The sequence below is a fragment of the Coturnix japonica genome, chromosome 5, assembly GCF_054131305.1.
Source record: "Coturnix japonica strain WE chromosome 5, WE-NBRP24, whole genome shotgun sequence".
Taxonomy (NCBI): domain Eukaryota; kingdom Metazoa; phylum Chordata; class Aves; order Galliformes; family Phasianidae; genus Coturnix; species Coturnix japonica.
The window spans coordinates 6,630,334-6,655,856 of NC_140667.1; the positions used below are offsets into that span (position 1 = coordinate 6,630,334).

At 37.5% G+C, this 25,523-nt stretch overlaps 1 protein-coding gene across 1 annotated transcript; it reads right to left on the reverse strand.

Annotated features, from left to right (window-relative positions):
* Positions 1-20,904: 20,904 nt before the first annotated feature.
* On the reverse strand, positions 20,905-24,325 carry FSHB (follicle stimulating hormone subunit beta). The gene is made up of 3 exons (XM_015863527.2): positions 24,281-24,325; positions 23,671-23,830; positions 20,905-23,177 (listed from the first exon to the last, which is right to left on the reverse strand). Exons 2-3 carry the CDS (start codon positions 23,827-23,829, stop codon positions 22,941-22,943), a joined length of 396 nt encoding a protein of 131 aa, XP_015719013.1. The 5' UTR covers position 23,830; positions 24,281-24,325; the 3' UTR covers positions 20,905-22,940.
* Positions 24,326-25,523: the final 1,198 nt, after the last annotated feature.

Consider the following 25,523-nt stretch of genomic DNA (forward strand, 5'->3'; position numbering starts at 1 on the left):
TTTGAGATACAGGTTGTGACATCAATTTGTATTAGATAAATATAGGAAGAGCAGTGAGGCGTGTGCATTCCCCTTTCCAGTGTTAGTGTCGACCTGTGAGGCTGATTGTGTAGGGTTAGAGTCAGAGTTCAGGCTCCTCCCTGTTATGTTACAGTGAGTCTGCCATCCATGCAGTCAGACTGGCTTTGACTGGTCACATTAGCATTCATCTCCCTAACTGAATGGTACCCTGCGTAGAAAGTCAGTCTTTTGCTATGTTTTTCCCTCCGGGAGCACTGTTTGTGGTTTTAGGTTTTGGTTAATTGTGTGAACAGCATTGTTTTAAAAGCTTGTGCCTTATCTGTAGAAAACCTCTGACAGTGTCTTGAAACTACTTAGCATCCATGTAGATTGTGCTGGAGCACTCAGTAGCACAGGGATTGCCTGTTCTGACTTCTTCTGTGGCTATCAAGTGTGCTCATGTTCAGAGTTGATATGAGTGTAGCAAAGAAAGAGGAGGAAATAAGGAAGGAAATTTGATAGAGAGCACTTTGGCATAAATAGAAAAGAAAGCTTGTCTATGAAGGAGCGCATGAGCAAATTGGGCATCAAGGAATGAAGCCCTGTGTGAGGTGCAGCTCTGAGCCTTTGAAGCTGCGCTAGAGGTATGGAGGCTCAGCAGAGAGTGCAGATTTGGCAGCTGACAGGAAAGGCAAGACTTACAGCGAGTTCCTGTGCTCTTGATGCTAAAAAACAAAAGTTTTTATGGAAGAAAGCAAGTGACAGATTTTGTGTAAATCCTAGGATGTAGTTGGAGTACGTATGATGTGATGTTCATTAGACACAGCCCTCTTGTGATCACTGTGGTGCTGCTTGTTATGCTTTTAAACTCCCTGATACTGTGGGGATGCCCAGCTTAGGGGACCTGAGGACTTTATTCTTTCTGGGAGTAAATATTCTGTTTGAATGCTGGTTGTGAAACAAGAGCAAGGCTAGGCTAGGGAAGGATGAAAGAAAAGGCCCTGAGAGGTTTTATTTTGTTGCCATTAAATGTATGTTTTCCATAGGAACTAAAGTTTCATTTCCACAATACCTACATAATTATATTTAAGTACAAATGAAAGTGTTAATTTCTCCCTTTTGCCCACACGAACTTGAATGCAGGCACATAAAGACATTCACTAAACCTTAAAGAGAACTGCAAATAGGTAGCGCACATAATGAGTTCTTATTATCTTCTGAAAAATGTAATGCCAAGTGCTAGGAGTGAACTGAGAGTCATGAAGTTAAGACTTGTCTGCAGCGGAACTGTTTCTTTCACACCAAATCTTAAAGCTGCAGGAAGTCTGGATATCACCAGAAAACCTAATGGTTTAAATTAATTTTAGAAGATCTTAAAAAGTACTTTGGGTTATCTTTTAACATATTAAACTATTACTTTCTAATCACATTTATTTTGTAAGACTGCATATAGAAGTGTCCGTAGAATGGGTTGGGTTGGAAGGAATATGAAAGTTCACCCAGTTCCAACTCTGTGACATGAGCAGGGACACCGTCTGCCAGCTCAGGCTGCCCAGGGCTCCATTCAGGCTGGCCTTGCATCTCTTCAGGGATGGAGCATTCAAGCTTTTCTGGGCAGCCTGTGCCAGTGCCTCACCACCCTCTGAGTAAACATTCTTCCTTGTGTCTAATCTAAATCCACCCTCTTCTAGTTTAAAAACTCTTATGCTTTTTCCTGTCACAGCAGTCCTTACTAAAGAGTCCCTCCCCGTCACTTCTATAGACCCCCTTTAAATACTGGATTTAATCACTTTCCAGCCTGGGTGTTTCCCATTGTTATTTTATTCTGTCAATATTATAAAGATTATTGATTATTTCCAAAATTTACATTTAAATTTTGACCCACAACTGAGTGTTTGAGTACTTTTAGGGTAACATATTTCTACTCTGTCAGTCTAATAAGACCAAATATCTACTCAGTGCTTACTGTGTAACAATGAGAATCAATGCTGCTTTAATGGCATTTGACTTTGGGATGCCTCTTTGGAAATCTTTTGCCCTTTGTAGGCTGATCTTTTGATATGCTTTATAAATTTATGTCTGGAAAAGTTCTGTCTACTCACTGAGATCTTCCTTTCTTTTGCTGGGCAGGATTTGGGCTGCTGCTTCCAGTCTGTTCCTCGTGTTTGAGCAGCTTCACAGATGATGTAGCAACAAATGCATCACCCTGCTCTTTGCTTCAGGGCTGAAGAGAACGTGCTTTGAAACATGGATGTCTGCCATACAGCACCTCTCTGTTAGGTTTGTGTCTCATGAGAAAGCCCCAGTAGGTAACATTTTGTTCTAATATTTATGACTTGTACTGATTTTCAGAGGAAGATTTCTTTACTCTTCTGTAAAGGTACTGAATTTACTTCTTGATTCAGAAAGCAGGGGCATTTGGTTTTTATGTTACTAAAAGCAAATGGATTTAGCCTCTTTTCAGACTCTTCAGAGAGCAAGTAAGACATGCACAGAACTAAGTCCGGTTAATGCTTACTCACTGGTAACTGACTGAGATGTTCAAAGAATTTAGAATTTGACCTTTGCTAAGAAAAATGTACTCTCCTTGTTTGGACTGATGGAAATTGAATGTTGTTAATCTGTCAGTAGGCAAACTGGATACAAATGAAGAAACAACTGTTTTCACATTGGTTCATGTTGCAGCATTTGTCTGTCTATCTGTTATTTCTTCCCAGTGTGATGTTATGCTCGAGATAGCCAATAAATAATGAATGCATGCCCACAAATGGGCATTATTTCTGAATGCAAGTGTGAGCTTACAGGTCATACAGTGTGCTAGGAAGGCTGGTATGATTGGTTCCTATTAAACAGTAGGGCTTGATTCATGATTATTCAGCATTTCTTTTACTCTGCTCAACACAGTAAAAGAAATGCAGAGCAAACTGTAAGGTTCCCTTAATTGAACACCAAAGTTCAGGAGAAGAAATGCATGGATCAGCATTCAGATGTGAGCTTTGGTTGTGTAGCTGCCACCAGATTTGGGTCATTCACAAGGACTGTAGTTAAGTCCTGTGTTTAGACAGTAGGCACAAACTGCTGGCACTGATCATTGGCTGTTTTCTGGAAATTGTTGCTCTGTGATGCTATCTGTAAAAGCAGAACATTTCTTGCAGTATTTGTGTGCAAGGAAAAGTTTTATTCTGTTGACATGGTTATGATGGAATGAAAGTTTTTCTACTGCTGAGGTTAGGTGATGTATCGTGCATTTTTAAAAGTGTGGTTTTCCAGGGGCAGATGTACCTATTCACCGATTTGTCACCTTATTGGGGTAGTTCTGATCATTATCATCATTTAATTATAGCCAGAACAATGACACTTAGTGAAGCTGGACTTGCTGAAATTCTGAAGCATTTTAGTAGTCGAGTGAAAATAGCACCTAACAAGTCTCAGAGTAGACTTATATACCTGGGGACAGCTGTGCAAGGTTTTATTGTTGCTGCTCTATTGGTTTAAGTCATATGAGAAGGTTTTTATTTCTGGCCTGTTGCTTTAGTCATAACCTACTGCAAGAATACATGTACTTCTAATCTGGCTGTTCCTAACAGATTAGTTCTGTCACCCTTCCTCAGTTACATTCATGGAATAGCTAGTCCTAGAGTGCTTGTGACAGGGAATGTCAGAAATCAATTCTTCTTATCAAACAAAAAGCATTGGTAATAAAATGCTCAATGCAGTTGTTTGTACGTATCAAACCGAATGGCAAGTATCTGCAAACTTAGATTTTTTCACTGCTCTTCTCTTACAAGCTTTGGGTTCTGCACAAAATCCTCTGGCTGTATAATTCAGTTCTAAAGCATTCTGCTCCATTCCTCAATGTACAATGGTGTTTCTCCTCTTAACAATCTGTAGCTGTGGGAATCACCACTGTTCCTTGGAATCCTTATACACAGAAATAAGGCGGCTGTTCCATTAAAGCTTTACCAAAATCAAGTTTATTTATATCCTTTCTGCTTGTACATTAGCAAGTGATTTGGCTATGTGTATATCTTTAACTGTGGGAAACAGTTACAGCGTCCAGCAGTTTTACAGCTTTGTGACAAACCGATGACTTAACACCACATTTGATTTATTGTTTGGAGGGTGTTCAGTATTTCTGAACTTCACTATTTTAGGACTTTTTAGGACTAAAATGTTCAGGACTTCTCTTTATTTGTTTATTTATTTTTGGTAACAACTTAATGTCATTCATAGACAATTGCTTTGTACCTTCTAGTGTAGCCACACTGTGGTTGTTGGCACCAATATTTATTAAATCAGTGTACTGTGTTAATGCTCCATATATGTGAGACAGTCAGCATTTCTCAACTTTTTTACTGTTCATTGCATTCCAGAGAAAAAATTGGCATATGATCAGTGCATCCAAGGTGTTTCAAAGTGTCACAAGGATGTTCCTCCTGCTTTGTGTTACTTTTCTGTGAAAGGGTCCCTGGTAAATTCTGTGCAGGTGAGGATAGAATACGCTCTTTGTCTCTCTCTCTCCTTATCCCCAGCAGGAAGATATTTATTCTTGTTGCCGTCTCCTGTTATGTTTGCTGAGATGTGTTGTGGTTACTAAGCCATCCAGCCTTCTCCGAAGTAAAGATAGAAAGTATCCTGTGTTTTTGCTTAGCCAATAGAAACATGGTCAGTGGGGGCTGAAATTCCAGAGAAACAACAATTTTATTTTGTCACGGGGTTAATTCTGCTCCTGAAATTTGCTTCATATAATCTTGAATTACAAAGAACAGATCTGACATTGACTGATAACATTGCATCAAAACTCCATATTCCCATTCTTGAGCAAAAATATTCCCTTTATCTGCTCATCCAGCTGATATCCAGTGAGCTGTACATAACTGTATGTTTTCTCTGGTGACATAACAACTGATTGCTTTAAACAAAATTGCTTGTATTTTGACAGTTTTTAATGGAGCGGATGCCTTTTGAAATTAATATTTGACTCATATTTTCATTTATACTGTTTTGCATTGGAAGTAGTTTGGATGAAGCATTTTTCTTGTGTATCTTTTCCTTGTTGCTTGATTGCTTTTCTTCCTGCTTGGATTGAGGCACCGTGCTGTTGCTGTGCCGTTTTAGAGTCAAATTGACTCAACACTTGAGTCAAGACTGAGGATCTGTTGGAGTGTGTGGAAGCTTCTACCATGTCTGGTTCAGCTTGAAAGAGATGAATCCAGAAGACAGGAAACAAAGACAGGAACAGCTCTTTGAGCCCACACATGTGCTTAAAGATACATGCATAGCACAGAGGTTCCAAGATTTATTTTAGTTACAGAACAGTTCACAACTGGGTAACGACACTAGCTGTGAAGTGTACTAATGAAAGACCTCTCAGGATTATGGAGAGGGGAGATATTTGAAACAAATATTCTCCTTTCCTTGCTTTGGTTTGTTTTCATGGCTTTATTATCCTCCAGCTATAGAAGATGAACATTTGGGCCGTTTGTCATTTTGAATTCATGTCATTTTTATTATATAAACACACCACTGGAATATTTCCTTATTTATTCACTGAAATGCATTGTGCCCAGAACAGTGTTTTCTTTTTGTGTGATTTCCTTTAATTTCTATGTTAATGGTGTTTTATATTGCTTTCTTTTATTTCATATTTTACGCTTATTTATGTTCATGCAGCCTCTTGATGTGGTAGTATTAGAGTAAGTGGCAGATTTTTTTTCTTTGGTCCCTTCTCTATTCTCATTCTAAATGGTAAGCATGCATTAATTTTGAAAAGCCAGTCTCCTTGGAAAAGTCCTCAGAATATCATATAGTTGTTGGCTTTGATAGATGTCCTACTGAAATAATAATTCGTGTGCAGGTGCAAAATGTAAGAAGGGCAATAGACAGTCCAACAGCTGAGCTTACCATCCATTGGCAGATGCACATGTGCATGCTGGAGTTTGTAGAATATAAGGAGGTTTGAACTGAGTGATTTTTCAGTTTTATGGCCAGCATTAATAATCTATCCAAACTGAGCAAAACCCTTCCCTTCCCTTCCCTTCCCTTCCCTTCCCTTCCCTTCCCTTCCCTTCCCTTCCCTTCCCTTCCCTTCCCTTCCCTTCCCTTCCCTTCCCTTCCCTTCCCTTCCCTTCCCTTCCCTTCCCTTCCCTTCCCTTCCCTTCCCTTCCCTTCCCTTCCCTTCCCTTCCCCCCCTTTTTTTCTCTTTTTAGGGCAGCTTAAGACTAAAGTTTAAGTTAAGAATACTCTGTTAAGAGTGAAGTTCTAGTTCAGCTAAGCAACATGCAGTGAGACTGATGACACCAGCATATTATGCTATATTGTTTACCCTTCTATTAAATCACAAATGAGAATGTTGTTTTTTAGATAACCAGGGTTCTACACAAGAAAAACCCAAATGACAGTGGTTATGCCTAATGGTTCATATGTTGTGTGCTTTAGAGTTCTGTCTTGGGGAATTTGAAGGTATTTGCAGCTGAAGGGAAATGCGAAAGAAGGGAGGCTGTCAACAATTAAATTTTACCTCTGTAACTCAGATTGCTTTTGAATTGCATGTTCAAACCTAGGAGCTTAGAAATACTGCCTTAACCTAATGGTTTGGATTTAGCTTCCAAGAGAAAATAGAATACTTTACCCAAGTTCTTCCGGTCTTCTTCAGTAAATTTGTTTTTCTTGTTATCTTATAATTAATCTATCATCCAGGAGCTGCATTTATGGGCTACAGTTTCTGTGCCATTTGCTGTATTTAAAAACAGACAAACAAAACCACCAAGAATTTTGTTGTTCTGTTGTTGCCATCAAATGGATATTAAGTAACCTGTCCAGAACATAGTTCAGCAAATATGTTTTAAGGGCTATGCATAATCTGAGGTAATTTGTCCTTCAAAGGGCTACTTTGTCATTTTACATCCTGTGTATTTTGTGGTTAGAACTGTTACATATTACTCTGCAGTCATCCGCCTGGTGCTGAGCTACAGAGATATTTGTAGTTTGGACTTAAAACCTGAACCTTCTCAAAACTTCTCACAATTCAGAGAGGCTGTGCATTCCAGTGTGCAGCCTAACTGTATCTCAGATCAGTGCCTTCCCAAGTGAGCAGTGTGCAATGGAACCATGGCGTTTGGTCTCAGGAGAATTTCTTATGACCAAGTCATGACTTTTGTGTTTCTGAATGTATTTTGTTGTTGTTGTTGTTGTTTTAGTAGTCACAAACTGTTTGGAGTGTTATAATTCAGTGGGGTACACTGAAGCCTTGGCTTTGTGCAGTGTTTGTTCCCATGAGGTAACTTGGACTTTACACAGTGTTTCATTCTTTTGGTGGCTCTGTGCTGAAGGAGAGGGAAACTAATTTTGTGAAGTGAAATATGATTGCCCTGTACTGCTCTTGGATCAGAGTGAGTATGCTAGAGTTAGGTCAGACTTGCATTTAACAGTTTTGTCTTCAGAGCGGTTTTGGATCTTAGCACTGAGTTTTTGGTATCGTGGAAAGCATCAGAAAATGGAAACTTTGTTTTTTAAAGGATACCTCCAGGTTAATACAACCAAGTATTAGGTATTTTCACTTCTGCCTTTAATCTCTGGTGAGCACCATACCTAGCAGAAAGACATAATGGGCTGTGATCTGGTCATTTGCATAGAAAAAATGAATATGCTTTCCAGTCCTTTTCAGCCTGTTTTTACACATTGTTTCCCCAAGCAATAAGTGATGTCTGAACTGTTTATTTTAAGTACAAGCGCAAGCAGACTGCTGCCTGTGCAATGCAACCCTTTGGGAAATCTGAGCTTTGCAAAATGTTTAGCTCTGAGAAGTTGGAGCAGATATTAGAGCAGAAAGAATACATGGCAGTACTTAAAAGGGCAGAAAGTAGTGGAGCAAAGGAACAAAATGATTGGGACAGGACAAATGGAGGAACACTGGGGACTGATTGAGAACTTACATTTGACATGAATAGAGAATGGAAGACTCAAGGAGCTAAAATAAACTAAAATTAAGTTTTAAGAGTCTTGGTCCACTCACTTTTTCCCAAAAGCCACCATGTTCCTATGAACAAACAACATTCAGCAGATTTGACAAGGTATGTGCTACTAAAACAGCAGATTTTTTTTCTGACAGTTCTGTGACTTCTTTGTGTGAACAGCCTACAACTCAAACAGTTTCAGAATGCTGTGCAATTGATGCTTTTAGATATATCTTCCCACCAAGTTCTGTCTGCTCTAAAGTAGAATGCGGTAACTGTTTGTAGCAGTGAAAGGACATTGGCGGTAGTTAGCATGCAAGAATAATTCCTTTAAGTACAGGAATCGTTGATAACTGAAGTATATTTACACCAGGTTATGGTTTGGCATATCAAATGATTCTTTATCTCCTTTTTCTCTTGTCTTCAAGAATGTCACTAAAGCTCTCAGAAGAACTTAAATGCACTTGAGATGTGTTATACAAGGCCCATTAGAATAGCTGGCTTTTTGCTGACTTCGAGCCTGTTGAATAACTTTGTCCTTAATGAACAAGTTAGAGGTGTGTCAGCAGTCACATGCTGATGTTCCATCAGAGAAAGGTGTTAACTTTGTGGTTTCTCATGGCAATGTACTTAGTCTCAGCAGCAAGCTGATAAATTGCCACCTTTTCCTCTTAGCTGTGTGCAATTGGCAAGTGTTTTTTTCTTGCCAGCAACACTTTGTCATATTGCAAAACACCAAAGCACAAGCAGCAGGCTTAAGTAGTAGACTTCTGATTTGAAGCTGAATGTGCAAATCTATATAAGTCAAATACTCAGTTCATATTACTGAGCTGGCTGGGTGGAGCTTTCAATAGTAGAAACCAGGGCATTTGGATTCTAGGCCTGGAAAACTTAGTTAAGATTTTCCAGTCTTACCCCACTAATTATGTGTTGTCATACCCATATAATTATATTTCTCTTTATCACTTATTCCTTTCTCAATTGCTTGTTTGAATGTCAAGTGCAGGAGAGAGATAATATGTAATTTATATTGACAAAGGGAAAGAAATGTCGGTGCATCATCTTGTGCTAAAATTTAATGACACGGTCTCAGTTCTTTTCTGTTTCTTCTGTTGCAATTATTTAAAGGTATTGAAAAAAGGATTCAAGGAGAGCATAAATAACTGCCAGCTTTGAGAAGTCATTTTAGTGGGAAGAACAAAAGATACCCCACCAGTATTAAGAGTGTACCCTGAATGAATAAACAGGCTGAATGGAATAGTGATTTATTTATTTATTCCACATGCATAAGAGTCATGAATTTTTTTTCCCCTTATTTATTAAAAACTAAAACAGAGTAATTCCTGGATCAAACGTGGAACTTCTTGTTGAGCTTGGGACGTGTCTCTTAAACATACTGCTAAGATGTAGGAGTGAAATTAGAAAGTATACACCTGTATTTCTGCTACTTATAATCCTCAGTCATGTATAGATTATGTATTATTTTATAACACTTTTTTGCTTTTGAAGAAATTGCATATACTTCAGTTATTCAAAATCAGGTTTACTTCCAGCTTCAGAGTCACTGATATGTTAGGATAGATTTTACCATATCCTTTGTGCCTCTGTCACGTATACTGTTGTACTGATGTTGCAAAATGCTTGTTGATCATGCAAGGTGAACAGGACTGAGCAGCTCTTGTTCCTTATTGTTTTGAAATCCACTCTCAGTGATAGCTCATATTATCATATGATAATATGATAATATTTCAAGACTGTTGTCACTTACATGAAACCTGTTTCTTCCAGTGACAGGGACTTCAATTTTCTTGGAGGTTCTGAGTTCTTTCTGAACAGTTAATTGGATGATTCAGAAGTATGTGTGCTGAAACAGCACTGACAACAGTTTTTCTACGCGTGGTAGTTAAAATATGGGATATTATTATCTCATGTATCCTGTAGCAACAGTAGTATTTACTCAGCAGTGCATAATTTATGGAATAATGTGTTTCTTTTGCAGAAGAAAAAGCAGTTTGAGAAGGGCAAGTTCTCTGCGGCAAACATCATAGATATTTTCAAAGAAAATAAGTAATAGTAGCCCATTTACTTTTTATCTTCATCGGTACTTTCAGTCATGGTGTATGGTGTTGAAAATCACCTTTTCTATTCTTTTAAATACAAATTCTGAGAAGTAATCTTTGCACTAATAAAATTACATAGTCAAAACAGAAAGACTAGCCAAGTCTACAGCTAAGGGATTAAGAATCAAGATATATTGGTATGAATTTTTCCACTTGCTAAACACAAGGGATTCAAACTCTGCATTCTGTTGGATATTTTCCTCTGGCATGGACAGTGCAAGTTTGCTTGTCAGACATAAAAACATATGTGGTTAAAATTGTAAGATCTTATAAGTATCAATATGGCATTTGTCCTTTTTTTTTTTTCTTTTTTTCTTTTTTCTCATGTGAATGACTTTTTAATAATGCATTGATATTAGCTTAAATCCTGGCCTATAATTCAGTCATTCCATTGCTAGTGTTTTCACTGACATTAGAATTTAAACTTCATCCTTTGCTAAAGAGTTAATATCTTTATTGTGGTCTCTGTTAAGCTTCCTTTACCTCTCATCAGTTTGGAAGGTCTTAAAAAATAACATATTTTCACACTGTTGTCTTGAATGTTTTCACATCAGTATTTTGTTGATACTTGGATGCTGTAAAAGATCAACTACTCTCTTAGAACCAACATTTCTATCATTTCATGATAGGATCTCCTGTAACAGCTGAGTGGTGTAAATTCACTAGGGGATGCTGCTGTTACACAGCTTGTCTTTAAAGTTTTCTTGCTGATGATCGTACAAGCAGATCTGCAGCCCTGAGAAGCATAAAAATGAAAGCATTCCCATTAGAGTAGCAGGCAGGAGGGCTGTTAATCAACTGTGTCTCATTAAAGAGAACTGAAAAGCATTCCTCTGCTGAGGCTTGATCCAGGGCCCATTGAAGTCAGCAGGTAGCTTTGAGTTAGATAGGGCCTGCAGTGTTTCAGATGAAATAACTATACAGCAGGAAATGTAATGGCTGTTTGTTTTAATAGATTCTTTTATCACTTAATCTTAGGGAAAGATGTAGATCATTTTTCTAGGTTTTTCTAGTGAATTTTACTGGGAGGTTGGAGACTCCTCTGGCACAGGAAGTTTAATGCACACTGTATAGCTGATTCTGTGACTCCATGCACTGTTGAACCAGACAAGAACTGGAAAAAAACAAAAAACAAAAACAACAACAAAAAAAAAAAACACAAAGGTTTTATGCCAATGTGTTTTACTTATAAATACTGAGGATAAAACTAGATAAATGGGCAGAAAACCTGGAATAGTTATAGCAGCCAAGATGATCTTGTCTTATCTTCTGAGATGTTACAGTTCATAGGATCTCCCTCTTGCTGTAGGATTTTGTTGTAGTCTCTGCTTGCATCCTTCAAGACTGCTTTCCTGCCAACACCTCTGGGAAGGTAATCTTGGTGCACTACTGATTTATCTTCAGTAATGCCCTGAAATCTTTTCAGACTGTGTTTTACTGCAGAGACAGCGTGCATCATCTGCGCTTGCAATAATTTACAAAGCATTTATTTGACTCTCAAGAGAGCATTGAAATCACACTGAAGTGGCGGTTTGTTGGTTTTTTTGTTTGCTTATTTGCTTTTTATTCTGATGCTGTTTTAACTTGGGCTGCTAGGATGCTTTTACAAATTGCACAGAGCTGACTGTCACTAGTTTTTAGTACTTGAATATTAACCTTGCATCCTTTATGGGCCAGTCAGCTTGACTGCAAAAACACTGCTTCAGCTAGAGGTTTGTCTTTGGCAGGGACCAAGTTGACTTCAATGCTTAAGAGGTAATTTAACCAGTCCTGCTGTAACAACCTCATGTCTCAAGGACTGCTCACGTAAAGTATCCATAAAGTGAATACTTTATGTTTTCTAGAAGGAAAAATGGTAGTTTTTACCATTCTGCATTTTCATTCAATTCATATGTTTTCTTATGTTACTTTCAAGTGCAGAAATTAAGATTTCTTTTCTGCATGCTGACTGCTTCCAGATGACTCAGTGACTATTGAATCCTCCCTGCAAATAAGCAATCGAGAGCAAGCTCCAGGGCACCATATTCCTCCAGCTGAGTGTGGTGGAGTGCCATCTTGTGGTATTGTTATTACATTACTTATATTCTCTAACTTCTGTGGGTTTGGTGAGTGTTATTCCTCTTGCTACAGTGGGATACATGCACAGTGATCCCCTCAGAAGAGCTAGAATAAACTACCGGGTGCCCAAGTAGTATTGAGAGGAATTAATGAATTCTTAGGGGGTTCTCAAGGACCCAATACTGTTGATAAACATGTTAAACTGTGGTACATGAATATATGAATTTATTACTGGCTCAGTAAAGGAGAATTTCCAAGGAAAATATGAAGAAAAAACAGTACACTCACAGAATATATGTTTGCATATGTATATGTATATTCAAAGAATACATATATATATGTATTTTGCCACTGAATGTGTTTTAGCTATACTCAGCTAGTTTTAATCTCTCATTATAATTAACCAATTGAGTATCACTTCAAGTTTATATGTGGGAATGATTATTTGAAGAAAACTTCCTGTCTGTGCTTAGTGGTACCAGAAGGATGAAGACATACAGTATCATTTGTGTGGAAAGTTTTTCAGGTCACAGAGATAACTAAAGCATGTAGATAAATGCCAGTGTTATGAATCTGATGCTAGTCATTTAGGATCTGGAAAAATGCATACAAATCCTGGAGGTGATGCTTCAGGGATAAATCCCCACTCAGTTGCTTTTAAGTCTTGTACTTTAGTTTCAAGAACCCATTTGGGATTTTGTCTTCCAGGTTAGGTGGAATTTCAGAGCCTGGCTTCAGGAAAATGGTGCACATACTCTCAGCTTGTTCTGGTGAGATGCCTGAGGACATATTTGTGTTCTAAAAAGTAAATCAGATTATAACTTAGATAGCTAACATTAGGTTCCTGAAAGGACTGCTTACAATGTGTTAATGTGAATTGTTTTGGAAATTCAGGTGTTCACTGGGAAAATCTGCCTGGCCTTGATTTGCCAATGAATTTTACTTTAGTGCACATAAAGGTCATACTCATTCGAGCAAAGAATATTACTTGAAATCAGAACACAATGCTCAACAAATGCCACAGGCTGTCTGAGATGAACAGGTGAAAAGGAAAATTACCTTGTATTCACACTGAAAGCTGACTGTGTGAGTTTCATTACTCATATGAGCATTTTTTTGCTTGTCGCACTATCAGTTTAATTCTCTTTTCATTCTGGAACATCAGTAAAATAGACTAAGTCTGCTATGCAGTAGAGGTTTGGAAATATTGGTGGTAGCTTATTTATAGAGTTTATTTACCTCTTTCTGATCTGGAGGGATTTACTCACGTCAGACACAGTATCATATGTAGGGTATAGGGCCACCTATGTGGAAGATAAAATGTCGAGCAGGGAATCCACCAACATTAATGCCATGGTAATGCATCCCACAACTACAAATCCTGTACACTGCATAGGATCGTATCCAGGTGGGTTATGAATGTCTGCTAAGTAGGAGACTCCACAGCCTCTCTGGACAGACAGTTCCAGTACTCTGTCACCCTCACAAGAAAGAGATGGCTTCTCATATTCAGAAGGAACTTCCCCTAGGGGTACGAAACACTTTATGCAATGCGAGAGGAGAGCAGTATTTATTGCAGTGTCATTACTTACACAGTGCTTGGAATGTACTGGGAAAATTGGTCGCTTACTGTGTCTCAACACTGATATGAGGAAGAAGTGTAACTAATAAGGCATCTTGCTTTCTAGTCTCTTTGGACTGTTATCCATTGGGAGTAGCAGTAAGGATTTGTATGTGTGTGTGTGTGCAAAAGCCACTATTCTTGTTTCCTCCCTTCCTAACAGTTGTGTACATATTTGAGCACACATGCACACAGGTATACACACATCTGCATTTTTAGGAATCTGGATTCTATTGGATGAAGGCAACAATGAGGTCACCTGGTAGAGGACTGTGCAATATTATCTGCTGAGGAGCATGTGGAAGCTGGTATAGGTAGAAGTTGTGGGATGTGTTACTGTAGCATCAGTGTTTGTGGATTCCCTGTTGTTTGCTTAACAATTATGGAAGCATATAATAATTATGTAATATTGTGCAAAGGCAGGAAAGGATTTCCCTGCATTGTTGCCTGTTTTCAAAGCCTGGCAGATCTACATTAACTCATCATTTAGTAGTAGAGTTACTATTTGACATTTACATCTTGTTCCCTTTTCTTTTCATGGGCAGTAAGCTTTTATTTTGTTTTCAGACCAAGTGTGTGGATACATTTTTAATAAACTGGCATAGTATATTAATATTACCAGTTGAATAATACTTCAAACTGTGTTTCTATGCAGTTTTGCTAGAGTTAGATGTGAGGAGGTCCTAAAATTCTCTTCCTGATTGCCACATCTGTGGCCAGGTCACTTTTCCTGTTTTGAAGTCAATGGAGCTGCACATCAAATACAGAATTGCTTATTTCAGACAGCACAGTGACATATCAATAAAAGAAAAGATCCTTTTTTACACTATTAATATTACCTAGTCTGAGTTGTGGCAAATAAACTGAAATAATATGACAGAAATTAACACAAGAGTGACATTAAAAGGAAATTTTCTAATTTGAGATCTGACACTGTTCCAGTCTTCAAAGTGTTACTGAATATTTAATAAATCAGACATCTACTCAAAGAACATGGACTGAATTATTTAAGGGCATCTCAACCCCCTGAGTATTTAACTCCTTAAGCACTGATGATCATAGTTGTGGCTTAGTTATTCTGATGCGGTGCAAGTATTCCCAAGCTTGCTCTCATTCTGTATTATTTTTGATTGCTAAAGCAATACTAGTCTAGAAACTGCAAACCGAAGTAAATGGGTATTTTTCAGATGCTATGTAGGAATACTCAGTAATTCTTATAGCCCTCACAATTCTCTTAAAACACACTTTGGGAAAAAAGTTGTTCCCATGAGTCTCTAAGACCATTCCATACAGTACATTTTCCAGTACTACAGTGCTTGTTTTCAGAGGTGATGTTTAATGCTTATATTGCAGTGAGCTGAATCTCTCAAACTGCTGCATTTATTATCTCTAATGAATGTAACAATTGGATAGTAGTACTTGACAGGGGAGTTTCTACACTCTAATCACAGATGCTGTAGAGATAAGAATTAGATGACTTAGAGACTAATGGACTGTCTACATGTTTTTTTCTCTTCATCTTTAAAAATATTTATTTATTGTTACTTGAAATAATTTTAAAAATGAGTGTCTTATTTAGAAAAGAGAGAAAAATTGATTTGGTTTTTGAGGTAACTTCTTTGAAATGGGTAGAACTGATTTGCACAAGTTAAGAATTGGACCTTCAAAGATTATTTCATTGGTCTGAAGTGGGAACATAGGCTCCTCTTCTAGTCTGTGGAAAAAAAAAAAAAAAAAAAAAAAAAAAGGAGAAAAAAAAGATTGCTTCCAAAAGGCCATTCAGGTGACCTTAAATCCTATCTTGGACTCTTGAGGAGGAGGATTCATCTCATCCTGTCTATGTTTTTCTGTAATGAATTATATGCTTATTTATAATTTATCATGGAATCATAGAATGGTTTGAGTTGAAGAGGACATTTGAAGGTCAGCTGGCCGAACTCCCCTGTCATAAACAGGGATACCTACAGCTTGTTTAGGCACTCAGAGCCCTGTCCAGCCTGACCTTGAGTGTCTTCAAGGATGGTACATCCACCACATCTTTGGGCAACTTGTTCCAGTGCCTCACTACCCTTATTGTAAGGAAAAAAAAAAAAAAAAAAAAAAAAAGGAAAAGAAAAAAGAAAAAAGAAAAAAAAAAAGGAAAAAAACACACAAAAAAAATCACTTTTTTTTTTTTTTTTTAAATATCCAAGCGAAATCTCCCTTCTTTTAGTTTGAAATCATTTCCTCTTGTCGTATCACAACAGACCCTGCTAAGGTGTCTGTCTACTTCTTCCTTGTAGCTTCCCTTTAGATACTGAAATGTGGCTAGAGATACATGTTCTCAAGTAATATATATTTCTTACTGCTGCATAAGAGAGTTAAGTGACTGGATGATAATAAGCTGAATAATTTTCTAGACTGTCCTTCCTGGGACAGGGCATCTACCACCTCACTGGGCAACCTTGTGCCAGTATCTCACTACCATTATTGTAAGAAAACCTTTTTCAAGTGTTCAGACTCCAACCCTGGAGGAGCAGGGTACTTTCTATTTATTGGCATGGTTCTTACCCACACGGGGCAGCACAAGTCTTAGACTGAGCTTACATGGAGTGACAGTGTTCCATTTAATGTACACACTAATAAATACTGATTAGGTTGTGCATAGATAGGAATTGGTTTCAGTATGCTTTTACATTGTCCCTGAGCTAAGCATCACAGCATAAAGTGGTTTCAAGTTCCCGACATAATAATCCAAGTATATGAACATATCCAGCTACTCATAGATCGGGATCTACATGTCTTAGAGATAGATTGCACAAACAAGGCCAAAGTGGTAAAGTTGTATGCATTTGCACAGATGATGTAAATCAGCCTCCTGTTTAAAGTATTAGATCACCCATGATTGACCATTTTAATGAAGATACAGTTATTTATTCTAAAAGAAGCAATATATTGAAGGAGAAATGTATGCTTTCAGTTAAAGTTAAATATTGCATGTGATTGAGAACTGTTAAGAAGATTCAGTTATTTATTCTGAAAGGAGAAATCTTGAAGAAGAATTTTATCTGCTTGGCAGACTTGTCTTTGGGACTCCTTGGAAGTGGGGGTAGAGTTAATTTTAAGCTGTCTTTTTTATTGCTTAATCACTAGGCTGGCTGAAATTAGACCATACTTTTGTGTTATATGGAATCATGCTGTTCATATTCTTAAAAGCCAGTTTGAGAAGGCAAGTACTGCCAGGGCATAGAATCTTTAACCATTTGCCTCACTGACAAAAATTATGGCAGTTTCTGAACCAAAAGTTTTCTTTATTGAATCTTGATGTTTATCTTCATTATCATAGAGTTTTGACTACGAATTTCTACAGCATTCACAAAACCAAGGTCTGCCAATATTGCATGATGAGAGAAGGGACAATGAAAGCTAATGCAACAGCAGAATGAAACTTTAAATACATAGAGAAAGAAGAAAACAGGATTTTTTAAATTCTTCAAATAATTTTCTACAAGCTACTGGATAATACTGCAGTACCTTATGTCTTGAATGTTACGTGAAAGACAGCCAATGGTTAATGATCATAAAGCAGAGCTGGTTAATTCTGTCTCCTCCCCACCTACGCATATTAATACGCTGACATTTGATTTCTTGAAAGTTATGTCTTTTCTCTAACCCTGCTGTTTTGTTTGCTATATTTCCCAGACTGCAACCTTGTGAGCTTCTGTAATGTCTACCAGTATAAGTCATATTGAAAGACCAAGGCTTTGATAGCTTATGTTAATAACATAAATTGAAGAGAAACATGAGATACGCTGAAAAAAAATTATAGATCCAAATGCTTGAGTGAAGGGAAACTACTAATCTCAAGGCTACCATCTCCAAATGATTTTTTCAGATTAACTGCTCAATTCTTTTTTCTTCTTATCTCTCTTTTTATTTATCTATTTATGTATTTATTTATCTTCAACCATGCTGCTAGATACTTGTATTTTTAATGAAAATAAAGTGTGAGGCTAAGAATTTTTTGTACTTACAAAGCAGAATGTTCTTGTTGAGCTGTGAGGATGAAGGAGGAATATGTCTTTCCCCATTCAAATAGCGTAAGTGCAGCCTCAACCACTCATGTACAAGCCCAAATTCTAACATTTCTGTTTTTCAGCTGTTGTTTGGACTTGGCTCTCTCTCAGATTAGGTTTGTTGAAGAATTTGTGGATGTCTATTAAGTTTTTGTGCTTCAGTTGGGTTAATACCAGGTGATAACATTATTTATTTATTTGCTTTACTTCTGGCAAGAAATACTGTGAGTTCCCCTATGTGCTCAAATTATAAAGACAAGTGACAATTTGTTTTAAACTTGGACAATTTGCAGAATTTAGGCTGGGAATAACTGGTGATACTGCTTTGGTGATACTGCTATGGTGATACTTTACTAGCTGTGAGGAACCTGTATTTTTTTGACTCAGTAAAATCAGTGCAGTTGAGATTAAATAGTCTTTTCAATTAGTAGGGCTATGAGTACTGCCACTGCACTTCATGTTCTCATCTTGTCTGCAGACGTACAACAGGCACAGACACTTGTAAGATCAAGGTCAAACTGTCTGCATTATAAATAATAGAAAATATTAATTCACTCATAGATGCGGAGGCAGAGATGAATAATCTTCATACACAGTTTATCTGCTCATCTGAGTATTTGAAGGACTCAATTAATTGCAACACAACGAATCTTACATCATGTCCTTCTCAAAGGTCTTTAAGGAACAGTTCAGTGCTGTGTACTGTATGCTCTCTGTGTTCATTAAGGGGTTGTAGGTGATAGTTTTCTGGGTTTCCTACTGGTGTTGCAAGAAAAGAGACAATTTTATGTACCTGAGAGTAAGTAAATAGTATAAGCATGAAGAAAAGTTATTCGTTTTAGGTTTTACTACCCCACATTGTGAGATTTCTCTAAAAAGTTAGGTTCTGTAAGTTGGTTGCTAAAATCTGATATTGGAAGGTCTTTTTTGCAGGACCTGCTTTTAAAGGTAGAATTAATGTGAGGTTTTTTAACAGCTCTATTGAAGCTGAAAACTTATTGATTTCACTGGAAAGGGTTAGGCCCATAGTGAGAACTTTTGAAAATCACCAGAGTCTACTAGGAATGTGTCTAAAAGCTTTCCTTCCAATTTGTTACTTAGTAGCATATTAAACAAACTTGTACTTCATGGTAGAGTTGCTATCTATTCATCACAACAAAACTAGGCAAAGATCATTCTAACTACTTCTTGAATATATTTCTTAAATAGTAATACAAATCTACTTTGAACCTTAAACTGCACTTAATTTTTGGGAAAATATTGGTGTAAAATTAAGTTTAATTAAATCAATGTTAGAAATTAAATGGAAAGTGAGCTTTGATAAGACATAGCCCAGTCTGTCAGACTTTTTAAGGTAGTTGAAAATATCTTCAAATCAAGCCAGGCTTTTGCAAGAGTCACTGAATTTATCAGTGAAACTGCTGGTAATGAAATGTTTGCAATCCACCTACAGAACAGCAAATAGTTCTCGACTTGTTGTGGAATGGATTTCATTTCAGAGGAAAATATCAATACTAGTTTTATATAAGTATAGGTGTGCACTCTGGGCTCACTGATATTAAAAAAAGAGTTTTCAAGTAGGACTTACATGTTTTATAAGCTTCTTTTCGTGATCATGATCAGAGAAAAAAAAAAGATAAATTCAAGAAGTTATTTATTTACTACTCCTCTATTGATATCTTGAAGCACACAAATATTTTGATGCATGACATACCCAACTTTTCAAATGCCAGTTTTACTGAAGAGATTCTGGTAGATTTCAAGCTTATGTTCTGGGCAGGGGTTGACAAAACATCTGGAAGAGGTATTTCTGAAGTCTATATTTTGCTAATTGTTTACATGGAGAGCACATCTATATTAAAGGGGTTAGAGCTTCCGTGCCTCTGGGTTCTGGTGTTTCTCTCAGCATTAGTACCTAAGATGCGTGAGAGATAAGAAGTGAGAGTCTGGAAGCTTGAATTGATGCACAAATAGGAGGTGTTTGTTTGTTTGTTTGTTTTTGCTAGCTTTCTGTTATTAACCTTTCTATTCTGACTGCATTTGTTATAGTTTTAGTACTGTGATTCTGATTAGATTCCTTTGCAAAATGAAAATCATGGAATCACAGAATGGCCTGGATTGAAATCCAGCCTGGCCTTGAATGCCTCCAGGGATGGGGCATCCACAACCTCCTAGGGCAATATTCAGTTTCACGAAGAGGACTTGGACTTGTCCTACTGTTACAGTGGGACAGAAACCATTACCCATGCCCTCACCTAGGCACTCATGGTCCTGGCAGACATGGGAAGCCTGACCACCCGTGAAGACTCTTGCAAAGCACTTACTGAGCACCTCAGCTTTTTCTGTGTCTGAGGAGGCCAGCTCCCCATAACCTTTCATCAGAGGGGGAACACTTTCCTTAGCCTGTCTCCTCATGCCTATGTACCTGTAGAACCCCTTCTTGTTATCTTTCACATCCCTCGCCAAGTTCAGCTCCATCTGCGCCTTGGCTTTGCTAATCCTGTCTCTATACACAAGAACAACAGCCCTGTATTCCTCCAGGCTGCACAACCCTGCTTCCCCTTCATGTAAATTTCCTTCTTTTCCCTCAGGAAGTGTATTTGTCTGATGAAGGAAGATCTGTATAATTTTTGTTTTCGTATGTAAGTTAATTTGTGCAATATGTGGACACAGCTCTGGAGAAGTTCTAATCCTTATTGTTTAAGTAAAATATTGATAATAACCTTTATTCCAGTTCACAGTTCTAGTGTGTTAAAGCTGCTTAATAATTCAGCATAACATTACTGAGCTGGCCTAAAATATATAATCTGTTTGATGTGACTTGGCTGTATACTTAGTTAATGTCAGTACAGCCTATATGAACATATTAGTTGCATGAAAAAAATGAGGATGGCGAGCAGATGTGATTTAAAGCATGATGAAGCAGAGACTACATTTTTTTTATCTGGTTTATTAACAAAGACATACACTATACAATTACAATACAATTATTTTTATTTTCCCAAAATTTACAACAGATAGTACAGATGCTTACAGTTGTATTTTGAAAACACACACTTTTCCTACATTTTGCTGTAAGCCACTCTATTTCACAATTTTTATTCAGAATTCCCTCATCTAGAATTGAATAATTCCCAATGTGGACAACATAGTTGGATTTAACTGAAAGCCATCTCTTGCTTAAAATTGAAATGACAGGCAATTTCATTTAACTGTTGCTTTACCACTTTTAAAATTTCACTAGACCAAAGTCAATGTCCACAATGATACATCTTATAAATACAATTAAGAACACTAGTATTTTACAGTAAAAAATGTTACAAATGAAATAAATTAAAATATCCATACAAAGAGTGATCCAGAGTAACAGACAAATAAACATCTCTGTAAGGATCTCAAAAGCAGTCATGACAGCTGGTCAAGTAATACTAAAATAGTATTGGGAAGTACCTCAAGAGGTGAACTTCCACAGTCCCTGCATCATAGCAGGTTATTGTTGCTGCTGTCATTCCCAACAGGCCAACATGGTCTTGAAGTTCTTGTTCTTTCTGTCACTACTGCACAGATACCCCTCTGTCTTCTTTCCTTCCCCCACCTCCTCAACAGTTTATTTCAGTGGCTGTCTTTTCGTTCTGTAAGGTCTGCTAATGACGTTCATTGTTCTGTTCACTATAAGTATGACAAACTGACCTTCTTTTTGTAGTAGACTTCAAGCATGTAAAAGGCTCCACTTTTTTCTTCCCTCAGATCTTTCCACCCCCTAAGAAAAGCAGCTACACCTGAAAAAAACAAGACAAAAAACCCAACCCTTTTTCTACTAAGATGTGTTATTTAGGCCTCCATTGTTATTTCTGTTCTATGATCTTTCTCCAGTTGCTCAGTGCCTTGAAGTTCAGTGTCCAAAACTTGGTTGAGACCCTCAGAAGGTTGAACATAATAGTGGAAGTAGGTTGTATCTTGTTGGCTCTACCCTATACAATTCAGGTTTTCCATAGTAGTATGGTACTGTGGACTGATTCCCTGCTTGTATAACCTCCAAGTCTTCTGTGCAAAACTGCTGCTGAGCCAGGTGCTCTCCATTGTGTATTTGTGTTGACGATTGTGTCGGTAGATTTCATTATGTAGTTTTCAGACCAGAGATAATTTTCCATTCTGATTCAGTCCCATTCTGTCCCATTCATTTTGCTCACTGCAGAATTAGGTTGCTGCAGAGCTGTATAAACTTCTATTCTCAGAGGCACTACTGCAGACTACTTGCAAGGTATGTTCTGACTCCAGATTTGAACTGCCAGGGTCAGGTTTCTCTAGATTTATCCCTAAATCATTTGTGAGTCTTCTTCTCTATTAAAATAATTCTTATTCTTATGTTCTGTTGCATAATGAGAGGAATTCCAGTGTTTCAGATTTGTGGCAATATTTCACAATTTTTTGAGGTTGACAGCTCAGCATTTCAAGCAGTGAGTTAGCCAAGCATGAACTGGATAGACTTCATGCCATTTGTTATTGTGGCACTGAGCCAGAGCTAACAAGCCTTAATAAGAAAGCAGAAGAGTTTGGTAACTTTCAACATTCGAACATAGGTTCAAACATGGCTCTTAAATAAACATGCTGCTACTGTTTACAGAGTGTAATGACTGCATGCAATATTTTGCTGAAAAAGTCAGAGTCTCAGCTAAGAGAGTCTAACTAGAATTTAGACAGTAAGGGCATGGATGTTGCGTGTAATTAAAACCGGTGCTGCAAGGCTTTTTAAAATAAGTGAGTTCTGAGGAGAGATGGAAATGAGAGCATAAAAAAGTCAGGAATGTTTTAAAAGCATAGAATAGTATGGAATAAGTTAAGTGAACTAAGCTGTGGAAATAAAGAAACCTAGAGAATGAAGATGGAATAAAGGAGAGGGAGCAAGGCAGAATCTGCATTCTGTGCACCCATGAAAATGACTTTCAGGAAAATAACAGAAAAAATAGAGAAGGCCTGAAGAGAAGTTTAATCAGTAGCTCTCCATTTTGGCCTTAAAAATTTTTGTTTCAAGCTTGGCAGTTTCTCAGTAGCCTTGTCTATTCAGCCTGTTCAATACCCTTATCTGCTTAGAAGTGAAAATTTAAAGCCAAGCTGCTGCATCAAGTACCCTTCATTGATTGCTTCCATTGTGACTGAAGGAGCAGTAGGATGGCCCCAGTCCCCTCACGGTGCAGTCAGTGCTATCAGTGTCACAGGTCTCACAGTGGCACCCTGTAGCTACTGGGTATGAGTAAAAAGATTCAGGATGGTCACCGCAGCCAGGGATCTTCACTGTTTCATACACAACCTCCTTGAAGGTACATATTTGCTGAACAGATGAGACTGGTGGATATTTGTATACTGGATCCTGAAAATTATGAGAAAGAAATAGTTATTTTGAAATTTTTTAAAGAGAAGAATGCCAAATTTTCACAAAGTAGTTAAAATCCTAATGTGAAACCTAATAAAAACAGTGGGGAAAATCCCACTGAGAGCAGAAGTATTTGGATCTGTGGATCTATAGATTTCTTCTTTCAGGAGAATTGGCCAATGGTTTCATTTTCCAAACTGAACTGAAAGCAGAGACCCAGATTATCACACTTTCAGCTCTAGTTATACAGTATGAGTGCAATGCATGCAGCCAAATAAGGATCCAAATTTAGCTAGCATTTCTTCACCCTTCCCTTTACAGTTCACACTGGCTGTGTATCTACTTATTGAACAACACAGCAATTATTCAACCCTTTCTTTCACAAGGCTCATCTTGCTCATGTCTTCATTACAAACTGAAGAAACATGTTGTTCATATGTCACTTGAACACCTAATTATGGTGCCTGAATTTTAAGCTCAAGATTCTCACCCTTGTGAAGCAGTATCCTGAGCACCACGTGGCATTCACTGTAATGCACATTTCACATTCTTCTCTTTCCACTGCTATAGTAATGTTGGTGAGTTCACAGCTATAGCAACAGATTGCTTTCCAGCAGAATAACAGCACATAACAGTTAAGTGTCTTCATCCTGTGCACAAAGCAGAAAGTGTATCTTTACTGTCAAAATGTATGATTATTTTCTACAGGATGCATTAATAGAAACAGAGACAAATTAAATCTTCACATTACAGTCAAGTGTTTCTATAATAGCAAACTTTCAGAAACAGTTCTGATCGGTGAGAGCAGAAGGTAAAGTCATTAAGTAGATCTGACTGTATATTTATTGATTTTCCTAAGCAACTGAAATTGTATATCAGCAATCTTTGCAGAATAATAGCAGCTGAGCAACATAGCAGTTTCAATGAAATACTTTATCTAAGCTTCTGTATAGAGAATGTGTCCTGTCTTTTAGGAGAAAGAAAAAGAAACAAGGGTAAAAAAAGAGCAAAGGGTAACCTGATTTTTGAAAGAAATTCATTGTATACAGTATTTGCAGTTTGAAAAAGAATTTGCAGATCAAGATCCGATGAAAACTCACCTGTATTCTTGTAGAGTACTGCACCTTCCTGGTAATAGCTGTAGTGAGAAGAAAGCCCCAAGCTTATCTTTTTATACTAAATCATGTGTAATGTATACCCCGAGGATTTGCCGTGTGTTAATGGAGCAAGCATTAGCTTGGTACTTGGTGAAAGGGGATTAGTGTTCAGTCAGACAGTGAGATCATGTCTTGTTAAGAGGAGAAAAAAGAACCAAAACAGATTTAGGAAGTGATGGTGAAGGTTACTGTCACAATGTCACTTTATAAGTTTCCCTGGATTTTATTCACTGGCATTTAGAAATAGCTGAGCCATTCTACAATTTGGAAATAGACTGAGAGCTTTATTTTTGTAAAAGTTTTCTTTTCGGGGTGTTTTAACTGTTTTGTGTCAATCCCAAACTGATATGTTGGAGTGCAAGCTGGTAATTCATAGCAGAGATGTTGCCAGAGTATTTCTTGGTTAAGAAGAATATCCCTGATTTTTTTTTATTTTTTTTATTTTTATTTTTTTTTTGGTGTACCAAACTTAACTGGTTCTGAATTAGGTTCAAGAGGCTTTACTCAGTGGGCTACATAATGTTCTTGTTTATTCATCAGTAGTCTGTGAAGGCCAGTATTCTGAGTTTTATTAAACTGTGAGCGACCCAACTTTTCTTTACCATCTAAAATACCTCTCTTGCTCATCAAAGTTCAGATTTCTGTCCCAATATGTGTAGTCCTTGTTCTTTGAAGGTACACGGCCATTTTATTTTATTGTTTTTAATTTTGTTAAGGGGTATTTGTATTGTCGAAAGAGACTATAAAAATGATATAATTAGATACCAGGTCTCTGTCTTCAGTCAATGATCTCAAATAAAGTATTCTCATGTTACAGGGAACCTGGTAATATTTCCACTTGGCAGCCGTGTAACTTAACTTGAATGCCCTCCCTAGCTTGGAATTGCAGTAAGATTTTTTGTGAGAGGTGTTGCCTGTTCATTACCCTTTTCCTGCTTTCCCAAGTGAGTGATGTGCATCTCTTTACCAGAATAATGACAGAGAAATAACTTTGTGGAGCTTCACATACAATATCTTCTGGGGAGAATGACTCACAGGAACACTGTATTTACCACCACCTGCCCAGAACAGCCAGTCTTGCTTTGTTATGACTGTTCTATTATGGTCAGTCTGACTTTTACTGAAATCCATTCAGAGTAGAAAACTAAGCAAGGACAGACCTTTAAAAACATTTCATCAAGAAAAG

Excerpts from the sequence above, each read along its gene's own strand:
- FSHB (XM_015863527.2), bottom strand. The coding sequence starts at position 23,829 with ATGAAGACACTTAACTGTTATGTGCTGTTATTCTGCTGGAAAGCAATC. Across the intron at positions 23,178-23,670 it reads CAGGATACTGCTTCACAAGG|GATCCAGTATACAAATATCC; the intron begins GTGAGAATCTTG and ends CATAATTTTCAG.